The 14137-nt window shown below is 38.4% G+C and overlaps 1 protein-coding gene across 2 annotated transcripts in view; it reads left to right on the forward strand.

The window, feature by feature from the left end:
• Positions 1-12891, forward strand: part of KCTD9 (potassium channel tetramerization domain containing 9) — a 30478-nt gene extending 17587 nt beyond the window's left edge. The window contains exons 7-12 of one of the 2 annotated variants that reach the window (XM_019659566.1): positions 3027-3094; positions 3181-3276; positions 3998-4147; positions 7977-8082; positions 8829-8962; positions 10791-12724. In XM_019659566.1, the coding sequence (XP_019515111.1) occupies positions 3027-3094; positions 3181-3276; positions 3998-4147; positions 7977-8082; positions 8829-8962; positions 10791-10907 (671 nt within the window). In that variant the 3' untranslated portion in view covers positions 10908-12724. Of the gene's footprint in view, positions 1-3026; positions 3095-3180; positions 3277-3997; positions 4148-7976; positions 8083-8828; positions 8963-10790 lie in introns of both variants that reach the window. The other variant, XM_019659567.1, reaches the window with a different exon arrangement.
• The last annotated feature ends 1246 nt before the right edge of the window (positions 12892-14137 follow it).

Below are 14137 nucleotides of genomic sequence, written 5' to 3' on the forward strand. Positions count from 1 at the left end.
GATTCCCTGAGAAACCACGGCACTCAACCCACACACCAGCCCAAACCTCTTTCAGTGGCTATTCCTCTCAAGCTGCCTGCCTCAGCCCCACTATACAGACTCGCCTAAAATCTCTCAAAGGTCCACAAACCCCAGACAAGCAGGGGCTTACCTCAGCATGCCCTGTACCTCTTGCTAAGCGGCCTCTAGCACTAGTGGCAGCCGACCTCGGTGCGTAGCGTAGCCTCTCTGGGGTGCCTCCAAGTCCAGCACAGGCAGCTACCAACCACAGATCACTTTGCAGCTCCTACCAGATGGCCCCAGGCCAGGCACAAGCAGCAGCTGATCTGAGACTGCACCAAAGACCCTCCCAAGTGGCCCCAGAACCAACACACATGGTGACTGGATTCATACCACACCAGATCACCACCCAACCACCTCCACAAACGACACACACAAAGGATGGATTCAGCAGGCACCAGAACCCCACTAAAGTAAATACCACTCTGTGGAGTCAGCCCCCCGTGCAAAAGCTCATCAGCTGTAATCATGGCCAGTCCTCACAGCCAATCAGCCTGAGGGGCAGTCCCATCCACTGACATGTCAACAGCAATCAAGGCTCAACTATAACAGGAGAGCACACATAACCCACACAAAGGACACTCCTAAAACACCTGGCTCAGGTGACCAGGGAGACTGTGCCAATGGGCCACACAGGACACCTACTACATAAGGCCACCCAGCCAAGACTGGGTGACATAGTAGATCTACCTAATACATAGAAATAAACACAGGCAGCCAAAATGAAAGAACAGTGCAAAAATCCAGAAAAAGAATTAAAGTGGAGGCAAGCAATCTACTACATGCAGAGTTAAAAACACAATAAGGATGCTCAATGCACTCAGGGGAAGAACATGTAATCTTAGAACTTTTAACAAAGAAATAGGAAACATAAAAAAGGAAATAGAAGACATAAAAAAGAACCAGTCAGAAATAAAGACTACATTAGATGGAATTAATAGCAGATGAGATGAAACAGAATCGAATTAGCAATTTGGAAGGCAAGGTAGCAGAAAATACCTAATCAGAACAGCAAGAAGAAAAAAGAAGAAAAAACAAAAAACAAAATAAAAATGAAAATAGGGCCGGCCGAGTGGCGCGTTGGTTAAGAACTGGCTTGGGACGCCAGAGGGCCCCTGTTCGGATCCCACATATGAGGGCCAGTGAGGCTGCCCTCCACGGCTAAGATGCTGAACAACAGCTCAACCTGGAGCTGGGCTGCTGTGAGTCACCGGCGACAGCTAGGCTGCAGCCCCTGTGGCAGTGGGTTGCCATGGGCTACCATCTGTAGCCAGCAGCCAGCGTGAGCGGCCAGCAGCCGCAGTGAGTGGCCGTCCAGAAGCCGGCGACTGATCTGCCTCGCCCGGGAAGAGCACAATGATGGTGCCAACTTAGGCCAGTGAAGCAACGTCCTCCACAACTAGACTGAAGAACAAAAGGACAGCAACTTGTCTGTTCCCCTTCCCCCAGTTCCCCAATAAAAATCTTAAAAAAAAAAAAATGAAAATAGTTTAAGGGACCTCTGGGATAACATCAAGTATAACAATGTTTGTATCACAGGGGTACCCTAAGGAGAAGAGAGAAAGCAAGGAATTGAAAACCTACTTGAAGAGAGAATGACTGAAAACTTTCCTAAACTGGAGAAGGAAATAGATATACGAGTCCAGGAAGCACAGAGAGTCCCAAAGAAGATGAGTCCAAAGAGGTCCACACCCAAGACACATTATAATTAAAATTCCAAAGGTTAAGGCAGAGAATCTTAAAAGTAGCTAGAGAAAAGCAGTTAGTTATATACATGGGAGCTCCCATAAGACTCTCAGCTGATTTCCCAACTTTGTGGGACAGAAGGGATTGGCACAAACTATTCAATGTGATGGAAAGCAAGGACCTACAGCCAAGATTACCCAGCAAGACTATCATTTAGAATTGAAGAACAGATAAAGAACTTCCCAGACAAGAAAAAGGTAAAGGAGTTCACCACCACCAAACTGGTTTTACAGAAATGTTAAAGGGTCTTCTTGAAAAAGAAGAAAAAAGTGTGCTGGTCATCAGTTGGCCTTTGTTTTGCAGTTGAATTATTGGAGGTGGAGTTGGGTTTTCCCAGAAAAGATCATAATCTTTTTCCCAAATAACTGCTGTGGTTTTCTGTATTTACATACAGTCACCCTTAGTAGCTTGGAACCATATTAAGGGAGGAATTATGTCTCTTATTTTCTTTGTAATTTGTGAGTCCTGTCTTAAAAAGTAGATTCAAGCCAGCAACGAAGTCTTCACTTTATGGTAAATGGATCCCAAATTTATTCCCACGTACTCTGATGAAAATGTTTAACAGATAAACAGAGAAAGTATAGGGACTAAGTCACTTAGAGAAGGTACAGATTTTTGTTTCACACATCAAGAAAATAAAATGATAGATAAAATCCCTCTTATCATTTAGAAATCTGTTTAATTGATTCTCCTATAAGAAAGGTTTCTGAATTATACTTTTGACTTTTGTTTTGAAGTTTACTTTTATTCGTTTTTATAATTTCCTGATTCAGTAAGTCAAAGATATTTGTGACAAACCTATTCAGATCTGCTCCACTGAAAAAGTCAATGAAATGTTAAGATCAGGTAAACTAGTTATTTTTCATTGGATTCACACTCAAATCATTATTTAAATTATTTGAGGAATGTGTGATACTAGGATTTTATGCCTGTGGTCTATTTAAAGTAATTTTCAAAAACAATTTTGAAATACAGAAGCCTTCTGAATCAATTCTAATTCATTACTTTTCCATTTTTTTCTTTTGCTGAACATAAACTATTTACTTTGTTTTACAAATATTTTAAAAATATATTATGTTCTAAACATGAGTTATTTTTCTTCTAGATTAATAGCCTACTTGTTACATTTCACTTTTATTATGAGAATTCAACATAAAGAATTCTATAACTACTAAAATGAATAGCTTTCTATAAAAGCCAAATCATCTTTATCATGATAGGTGTGTTAGAAGAAGCCAGATTTTTTGGTATTGACTCATTGATTGAACACCTGGAAGTGGCAATAAAGGTAAGGCCCTTTTGAATTAGCCAGTATTACATCTATTGTAGCTATCTCCCAAAATGCTCCGCTAATTTCTGAATATATTTTTCAAGAATTCTCAACCACCGGAGGATCATTCACCAATATCTCGAAAGGAATTTGTCCGATTTCTGCTAGCCACTCCAACCAAATCGGAACTGCGTTGCCAGGTAATTGAAGCCAACTTTTACATGATTCATTTGTGTCAGCAAATGTGTGAGTAAAGATTTACATTCTTCTGGGACTTTATTTATTTTTGCCCCATTTTCCTTTTTCATGCAAGATGCAATTTAATTATGGGCCATAGCATTGATTTAATCCTGAAATGGTTAGCAAAAAGAGATGCAATTGCCTTTTTTATTGTCTGATGATGCCTCATGTAGCAGTTTTTGAGTAATGCATAGAAATTTCAGCAATTAAAATAAAAAGTCAGTTGTTTGTACAGTTATTTATGGCTAGTCAGTGACAGATACTTTTACGTTTATGTTTTAAAACATTAAAAGTTTTAAAAACCACAATATTTGCTTTAAAAAATAAAACTGTCTTGAATTACTGAATTAAAATAGTTTAAATATAATCAGGTTTAACAAACATAATACTGATCAACATATACGAGGCCAACAGAGATCCATACCTCTTTAGAAACTTCTGCACATAAATGATGTATAGCCAGGCTGCATTCTAATGTTAAATGTAAATACTTTTTTTTTCTAGAACCCATTAAAGAAACTGATTTTATATATCTAAGTTCCATTTGATCATGTTTTGTAATAAACTACAAGTGACTGAACTGCCAGTTGCTTCTAAAACACTTGGTGGTTAGCTGTAGTAATTAAATTTAATACAACAGATGGTTTAAATATTGTGACAATTGGTGTTTTTTAATTTCAGGGTTTAAACTTCAGTGGTGCTGATCTTTCCCGTTTGGACCTTCGATACATTAACTTCAAAATGGCCAATTTAAGCCGCTGCAATCTTGCACACGCTAATCTCTGCTGTGCAAATCTTGAGCGAGCTGATCTCTCTGGATCAGTGCTTGACGTAAGAATAATTTTTGGCTACACGAGAAAAATTAAATTTTTACTCTCTTGAACAGTCTCAAAGAGCAGAAATTACCTCTGTCTCTTACTGGAGCTTTTACTTGAAAACCGATCATTTTGTAAGTTGATAAAACTGAAGGCTCTGAAAGTGAAATGGGTTGGTTTTGTAACTTTGGCTCTCACCCTCTCTCTACATATATATGTAGACGTGTTTACATGTATATATATGTGTGTACATATGTATATGCATGTATGTATGTAACAATCACCTCTGGTAATTTAGGGCAGAACCAACAGAAATCTACTAACTTCTAACAACTTTAAGTTCCTTAATACCAAGGCCCATCTCTGTATATGTCTATATGTCTTCTGAATTAACAATACCTAATATAATCCTTTTAGTAATCATCGAATAAATGTGCACTGAATTTTATAATTTTGCAACCTGTTTTTCCATGAAGTTTATAACAGATCTAGTAGCAAAATCTGCCAACATACATTTCTGTTATTTTTGTTCTCCTCGTTCCATCTTATGATGAAGGATCAAGTTGGTAGCAAAATAAGCAAAATATGAACAGTAAAAAGAAAAGATTTGAAGGACCTAGTCTTTAAATAGTGAAATGTGAAGCAGCAGCTTAGTTGGTTTTTTAGGATCAAAAAAAAAAAAAAGAGAGATAGAGGACAGTCTAGATCATTCCTTACCTTACCACTTGGGTTCTGTTTAATTACTAACTGAAACTGAACCATCTTTTCTTATCTGTAAATACTTGTTCTACCCATATGGTATAATTGATGTGAAGGCCAAAAAATATATAGATTTGATAAACCGAAGTGCTATCAAGTTGTAAATGTAATTATTTATGCTAACAATGGTTTACGTGGAGGAGTCATTTCCCAGAGCGAAAGTCACAACTACTTGCTAATTGTCCTCAGCATTTGAAGATGACTGCTGATGAACAGCCCTGTGTATTACAGGGGCCACAAAATACAATGTTGTGCTGCTTGCCACCCAAGGTGCACCTAATGGTCCCACCACTCTAGTTGAACCTCTCACCCAATTTACCCCTCATGGGCTGATGGTTCCTTTTCATAGGAACCATCCAGCTGTGCTGTGAGCCAAGGTGATCTCAGCTGCCATCACTGTTAAGCAGTCCAGGTCTGTGCCACAGTATCTGTTCTGTCCCCATGCATTAGAGTTTTCTTCTGCCTGCTCTGCCTGCCGTTATTGGCATAGCCTGCTGCTCAGAAGCTGGTGTAATGATTAAGCTCTTAGGCATCCACTGCATATTTCTAGTCCAAGACTTACAGAATGGTAACAGCGAGGCGGGACCTTGATGACACTATCACGGAGCACGACCCTGCTGTTTTACTAAGAGACTGAAACCCAGAGACTCGCCCACGCCCAAAAGGCTAGTTGATTAGCAGAGCTGAACTACACTCAAAAGCATGTATTTTCTTTACCTTATTTCTTTCCTTAGTGACTTTTGCATTTGGAAAATATCAAACATATAAAAAATAGAATAGTAGAATGACTTCCCCTTGTACCTCAATTACTCAGCTTCAACAAATATCTGCACATAAACGAATTTTGTTTTGTCTGTACCTCTCCACAGATTATTTTGAAGCAATTCATTATTTCACCTATAAATACTTATTTATCTCTTACAGCTAAAAGGATCATTTTAAAAACATAATCTTATTAACATCATACTTAATAAATAACAATAATCTAACTGCTTTCATCAAAACCCACAATAGTAAGAGCACACCTCTTACAGCGGCAGTGCTGTGAATACCTGTTCTACGTAGTAGCTATCTCTGAACAGTGTTGGTGACTTGCTTTACCATTGGATGACTAGAGGGTGAAGAGGTTTCTGTGGAAGACAGAAAACTGCACTGAATTTATGTACTGGTTTCTTTGTGAGAGTCCATAGTACAGCCTTGAGTATAGAGCAGTACTTGCGTAATTACCTTGGGAACTTTTGATAATACACTTTATTTTACCTGGGAGCATTACATGAGAACCAGAGACATATATTTTCACATATCAGCCTCCTGGCTTGTTATAGTTTCAAGTACATAAACTCCAGTTATCTTTTAATTATTTTGGCCCTTCCAGGTGCTCATTATCCTGTCAGTCTGAGCTTCTGTACTACCTTGTGTTGATGTGCAGGCATAGATGGGAATGTGTGTGCATTTGTCAGTTATCTGGGATTTGAAAAGATCTGTAGCTTATCTCCCTTTCACTAGAACTGACTGTAGGGTGAACGAAATTGCACTTAGGAAACGAGGAATTTTGATAGGCATGGCTATAACATAACTTGATCAGCCTTAGGATTTTAGATTTCTTCACTGTTCTACTTAAAACAGCAACTACGGTAATCATTTATATGGTTCCTAACAGATTGTAACACGTTTTCACATTCATCGTCTACTCTGATGGTCACAATTTGTGAAGGTCTAATGTTAACGTCACCCTTATAAATAGCTTCCTGCCTTATCTAGCAGTTGTCAGAGTTCAGATCTGATGGCACTGAACCCTTAAGAGATAGATTGACTAAAATTCCAGTATACATTTTCCAGCTCTTTACTCTTTGTATTTTGCACTGATTTGGGTGCTTAAGGATGACAATGTTCTGTAGCAATGGTTGGTACAAAAAGACCCCATCAACCTGTTACTGTTTTATAGCTAGATGATACCTGTAATTGCTGGCCTCAGTATTCTTTTGCAGTGAAGGTAGTAATAGCATGATTGAACATCTAGATTCTAGAATTTCATTGATTGATTTTTACAGTAATAAGGAAGAGAAAATCCGTTACCCAAACAAGTTTATGCCTTCCTATCCATACATTTCAACTGTCAGTTGTCATGCCCAGGGCTGTTTATAAAAACAGAAATAAGGATGTCAGACGTCCGACTCCCCAATTTCATCCAAACTCTTAAGTTTCATAGAAAGTGGGCATGCTGTTTTTAACTTCTGTTTCTTTTTAAACAGTACTTTTAAAAGAACTATTGGATTGTCAGAAAAGTCATGATGCATTTTTGCAACGAAAAACAGAAAAAATACATCATGACTTTTCCGACAACCCAATATTTCTTTAAAAACAGTTCTCAGTTCCTATTGAGTTCAATTGGAAAAGTCTTTATTGTGAGCAGAAAATAATTGATCATGAGTGTGCCAAATTGAGCTTTTCTTCCCCTTTTTCTATTTTTTTTCTTTTGAGATGTTCTGAATTACAATTACAGTGGCTAGGGAGTGAGAGAAAGACAGAGCAGTTAGCTTAATAGCTTTGATGAAAGACTCCTGTTTATCTAGGAATTTCGGATTAATTTCCAGGTGCCTAGGTCTGAGAGTATCCAAAACAGAGACTAGCCAAGCACCACAGAACCCCAGGAGCCCCCGTTCCTTATTTACACATGAACTGTCCATCCTGCCTCCCACGACGAATCCACAGGCATGAACACTTCTTCCTTGTGTACTCTGCTGCACTTACCCCAGAACTATCCACTTTCACCTTCTCCCACCCTTGTTGTCTATTAATGAATGTAAATCCTTTCAGAATGGCTTGCGTCTCTCTCCCCCTTCCTTGCAAAACTGCTGACAACGGACATACTGTATTTCCTACCTGGCCATGCCACTGCTGGTTTAGACGCCATGCCCCAAGACTAGTCATCTTCTGCTAGCAATGGCCTCGTAAACCCTTTCTTTTAAGACTTTCAGCCGTGGAAGTTAAAATGTTTTTGTTTAATAACTGTTTGAGCCAGTTTTTTCTTTTCCGAACACAATTCTGAACTTTAAAACATGGAAAATTTCTCTTTTCTTTGCCAGTGGGCAAATCTCCAGGGAGTCAAGATGCTCTGTTCTAATGCAGAAGGGGCGTCCCTGAAACAGTGTAATTTTGAAGATCCTTCTGGTCTCAAAGCCAACTTAGAAGGTGAGATGCTACCTATAATTACCTTTCCTAAGGTGAAAACATACCACCAAGTATAAAAAGCCCAGCAAAATAATTGATACAGGTAAACCATGGTAACACCAGGGATATAGGTTTCTTTTGTCGTCATACTTGGAAGATTTGCACAGGGGTCAGTTATATGGTCTCAGTCATTTGCTAACCAACGTCGAGAACTCGGGAAATGCAGCCTCTAATATTTAATGAGGCTTTAGTTGGAGAATTAAATATCAACATTTTAAACTTTCCAGCAGAACAGAATCCTCTTATACTGACCCAAATTAAGAATTTCGGTTTGCACAAAGCCAGGCAGTTTTTGTCATTTTTAGGTTTAATGTTTTGTTTATGAATTCCTCATTGCTTTGCTGTGTCTGTGAACTGGTCACTTTGTTTACTTGTATTATTTAGACCTAGTACTTATCCTCCTTGTCATAAACTTATGGAGGTATATTATAAAAGTGCTAATTATCATAAGACCGAATTGAATTCCTCCCTCAAAAATAGAGACTAAAACATTCTTAATTCACAACATAAGCAAACACATTGTTAACAGTGATCTCTTTATATATTTAAGTTGGTTGACAGACTGAGATTTATAGTTCAAAGTCATTTCCCAAAGGTAAAGGAGCCTGTCATTGTTCTCCTCCATTAAGTCTTTCTGTGGTTTTTTTGAAGGTGGATGACTGTAAATACTTTTAAGTTCAACTAATCCCCAAGTATGATCACTCTAGGTGCTAATCTGAAAGGTGTGGACATGGAAGGAAGTCAGATGACAGGAATTAACCTAAGAGTCGCTACCTTAAAAAATGCCAAGTTGAAGAACTGTAACCTCAGAGGAGCAACTCTGGCTGGCACTGATTTAGAGGTGAGTCGCCAATTTTTTAAGAGCTTTTGTTCATCTATTATAGAATTACTGAGTATCTCATGCAAAATTTATTGAAATCGTAAACAAAGTAGCTGGTTGGTAAAAACTGCTGGGTGACACATCAGCACAGCTGGAGGGATATTGTCCATTCAGTCGCTTGTTTAAACAAATTTAAGTTCCAGAGCAGGATTCAGTTACCTGAGTCAGAGGTGCCAGTTTCAGATTTTTGAAGAGTCATCTGACAGTCCATCCAAGTAGATTTCATTTTGCTCTTTTCCTTGGGTCTCTCTCAAGTAGCTAAGTTTAATAGATGCTTCATTAATCTTGATTTTTTCTTATATTTTAATACCAAACAGAATTCAGTGGAGCCAGATTATTTCTTAAACTACCTCAGAAATTGAAACGATATCCAGGTTTGAAATCAGGTTGAGGGAGAGCCTGTTCTAAACTGGCATCATATTCTTTTTGAATCTCAACATGAGGTTTTCATTTTGCCCAGTCATCTTTTTCATCAGCAGCATATTCTGCATTTTGTCCTGATTTGTAGCCGTATCCAGCCGACTCAATACTTGTTGGCTGGCCGGCGTCAGCGCTGTCCTGTAGCGCTTTCTGCGATGCTGGACATGTTCTGTGTCTGTTCAGGACAGTAGCCAACAGCCACATGTGGCTGCTGAGCACTTGAAACTAGTAGTGCAACGGAGACATAGAGTTTTAAATTTTAGTTCATTTAAATACAAACAGCTTTGTGTGGCTGGTGCTATCATAGGGAACAGTACAGCCCCACGTAAGAAAATCTGGCATAGATTAGATTGTAGAGACCAGTGCATCGAAATTTAGCTTGGCGTTGATTTTTTTTTTTTAATGGTTTTGCCTTGTTCCCTTGATAGCACTAAGTAGCATAGTAGCAGGTCCGATTAAACTTAAAGGCAAAAAACCAGCCAAAGGCCGAAGATGTAAACCTATGTAAACACAGTAATTTAATTTTGTACTACTTGTTACTGTCACCTACGATGATGATTTTTGCCTTGTGCTAATTCTCATAGTTCTAGTTACCAGGTACTCAGTGTGTTTAAACAGCAAAAGCCTCCTTCTTTCCAGCTGATTGCAAAGGCTAATCAGGTTGACTGTTGAGGGGCAGCTGCTGGTGTTCTGTCCTAAAAGGTTATGTGCAGCCCTTCTCTTTAACTATTGTCCTTACCATCCCCAGGGACTTACTCAGAATATCCGTCTCATCTGTCACTCTGATCTCAAGAGAAATTTAAAAGCAGCTTCCAATGATGGTGGTGGTTACACTGTTGCATATATTTATTAAAACTCATTGTACACATAATTTGAGGGTTAAAAAAAGACAATTCCTTGCTATAAAAATAGTAGGCTTGGGGAATGGGAAAACCGATTACACAATTTAATTATTAAGTAAAATCTCTTTCTCTCAGATTTTTTTTTTTAAGAGCCCTTCCCCCCAATCCTATTCCTTTCATTGTTGTTGTCCTTGGATTGTGGCAAAGTTGTTTAAGTAATATTTACTACACTGGACCCCATTGTGGATTCTAAATGATTCTAAACTACATGATAAGAAGGGACACGCTTCCTCGTTAACCTGTGTTTACATATATTTGTGTTGATCAGCTTGAGCATCAACTAGAGAAAACAAACACAGATGGAAGAAAATCTGACTTTCTTTTAAAACAGAACTTTTCCAGAAATAGAGCTGAGTTTTATTACATAGGAACATTTTCCTAACATGCCCCGGGAATCATTTGGGGAAGGCGCAGATGAAGCTCTCCATCTCCGTATTAGTTCCCTGACTGTGGTTTTCGTCTTACAGAATTGCGACCTGTCTGGCTGTGACCTCCAAGAAGCCAACCTGAGAGGTTCCAATGTGAAGGGAGCCATATTTGAAGAGATGCTAACACCGTTACATATGTCACAAAGCGTCAGATGAGAATGTTAGGGCTGGCAGAAGACGCCCAGGACGAAAAACGTTTCCCTTACCACCTTTATTTCTCCGCCCACTCAGTTGTCTAGAAGAAATAGCACTGTAAGGAAATTCAAACAAACAAACACATTTAGAGGATTATGCTTGTTCTCAGTGGTGCATAAGGGGGAAAAAAGTCACTTTTTTTTCCACATTCTGATTTTAACAGAGAAGCACATAGTCAATAAATGTAAGGAAGCTAGATTAGATTGCTGCTTTTTGAGTGGAGTAGAGGGATTTGCCTGGCTTTATGACCAGGAAATAGTATCTATTATATTTGCTTTTAAATAGGCATGATATGGAAATACCATCTTGGTTTGAAATGCATTTGAGGATTTTAATTTATGAGAAGCACAACATATGCAATTATATTTATTGAATCTCTAGATGCATACGGATATTTAAATTGTTAAACTTTATGAAAATTTTGCAGAGGTTGTTCAGGTTCATAAATAGCTTTAGTGATGCCTCCCCGACTTTACCTGTCACACTGTGAATACGGTGAGATCAGGCTCCCCAAGGCTCTTTTCAGGTTCATTTTTATACTGTTTATTGTTTAGAACAAAACAGTAGCTAAATTAAAGAAACCCTCCATTCTTGCTGCTTGAGGCAGAGTGGAAGGAAAGTCATCGTTGTACGTCTTTGTTGGCTGAAGTTACAGTAGAACTGTCCAGATGGAGGAAGAATTCACCTATAGCAACAACTTTTAAATGAGCATTCCTTAGAATTTCATTCTAAGCAAGTTCCACTCAATGCCAAACCAGGCAGTTTTATTTATTTACACTACTAGCCTAGTGTCCTCCTATACAGTCAAAGCAAACATAGGAAAATACTTCAAAACCAAAAATCCAAGGTGCGTTACTAATATTCATTTAATTCAATGTCCAAATAGTGTAAACAGAGCCAGCTTAGAAATTGATATTAAGTCCCAATCCACTGCAATCAAAGCTATAAAATATGAATAGATATGGCAAAATCATCTTTTAGAAGTCAACATAATTGCAGCCAAAACCCTCCTGTGAGGAGTGAGGGGTTTGAAACCCATTTGGTGATAGCCACCAAGAAACTTAAATAAAAATAAAGGCATTTGGCTAATCCAACATGTAATACCAGTCAGCACCTGTGGTTCTTTTACTTACATTTTCTGGCTTGGTTTTGTTAGAATAAATGTTAGCCTGATTTTCTGGACTCATCACCTCTCGGCAGCAGCAGACATAGGGCCTGGACTTCCTTACCAGTAACCGGGGTCCTTAACGTCTACCCAAGAGCAGGGATATAAGCTATGTCCAGATGGGTCCTGAATTCTCCCGGCTCATTAGTTTGAGGCAATGAATCATTAAAAACCACTTTGTCTCCTGGGAGGATGACATATCTTCAGTATTTACATAGTTTATTCTTCTATGTATACATATGCAAAGCTTTCCTTACTGTAAAGGGTACAATATGCAGAGTGGGAGGAGATCAGATCTTTACAGGTGAAGGAAAGCAACTTCAGAAATGAATTATTTTCTTTGCTTTATTATTTTTACCAAGACAGAGAAGTATTGTATTGAGAGATATCTATTTTCATAATCAATATGTGCCTAAATTATATTTAAATCATTTCACTCTGTACTATATTTTCAACAATTATAGAAAGTGTTCTTCATCCACTTAAGGGTATCTCTGTAAACATAACCTACAAGTGCAGAAGAATCTGAAAGATCTAAACAGAGTATGCTTAGAAGCTGCAGAGTTTGGATCTCATGTATACTGCATTAATAAATTATGTGAAATGTTGAAAAGGAGTTTCTTGTCTTTTCTTTTGAAAAGTAGCACTTTCCATATTTTGCTTACATTTCTTCAATATGTGTTGCTGACTAACCTTGAGGTTCTGGGTAGAAAAAGAAATAACAGCGTAAAACTGGATTAGTCCTTTGAAAGTACCATTAAAGTAAATTTATTTCTTTAAGCATGACTATGTTATGATCCTCATAAAATCCAGCATGCTAACAACATGAAATTTCATTAATTCTGAACAAAAGAAAACACTGCCTTCCTAGAGTCATTTAATTTGTTTTTCTCTTTAGCCAATGAGCATTAATTACAATGCTGGCTTTATTAGGCTGGTTAAATACATTGACCAAAGCATTCTCTCCTGACAACTAGGAGAGAATTTTAAGGAGGGAATAAAGTTTCAAAANAGAAGAATGTCAGATTTGTGCAAGATATATGTATAAATATATCTATTAACCCTCATAACGACCTGGGAAAGTAGGTATTATTGTCTTCCCTTTGAAATGAGGAAACTGGGGCTCCGAAAGTTTGAGAGACCTACTCAGTTATGTCAGGTTCCATGGTCAGTGCTCCTCTGTGATGAGCAGCCAATGAACTTGGACTTGGAAGCTCGGTTATTTTGTTAATTGGAGCTGAGACAGGATATGGGGATTCGTGTCAATTAGTGTAGCGATCCCAAACACCATGACACTAACGTTCTCATTTATCCTTATAATTTCCAAGTGACTATGAGACCATTTGGAAAACTCAAATTTCAGATAACTTTTTTAATATCACAGCAACAAATCGTGCCTGTATTCACACAGCAAAAAGCTAGGCCTTTTTTCCTCTTTTAATCAAAGAGATGGAACTGGCTTCCTCCACTCCCCAGCCCAATACCTCTAAAAAGGGTAAGACCTATACTAAGGAATTTGAAGAGGGAGAGCAAACCCTCTCTTTTTAATACAAATATTTGCTACGGTAAAATGCTAGATTTCCCAAATTTCTCTACTTGATGAATCTCTAAAACTGAATCAAAGAACTTCTTCACTCCCACTGTCATAAAATTAGGCAGTCATTTGGTCCACAATCTACTTTATGGAACAAAAAGTAAAGCTGCATGATTTCATTAATCAATACCTATCAGGCAGGGTGACAGGCTTCCAGCTGTCAACACCCAGTAACCATTTTTTTTTTTACAAAAACAATATCATTTACAATCTTTACATTAGTTAACATATTCTATTAATATAAAGACAGCAACAGGGCCGGCCGAGTGGCGCGATGCTTAAGAACTGGCTTGGGACGCCAGAGGGCCCCAGTTCGGATCCCACATATGAGGGCCAGTGACACAGCCCTCTACAGCTAAGATGCTGAACAACAGCTCAACCTGGAGCTGGGCTGCCATGAGTTGCCAGCGACGGCGTAGGCTGTAGTCCCTG

This window comes from Hipposideros armiger, unplaced genomic scaffold, assembly GCF_001890085.2.
Source record: "Hipposideros armiger isolate ML-2016 unplaced genomic scaffold, ASM189008v1 scaffold_301, whole genome shotgun sequence".
Lineage (NCBI taxonomy): Eukaryota > Metazoa > Chordata > Mammalia > Chiroptera > Hipposideridae > Hipposideros > Hipposideros armiger.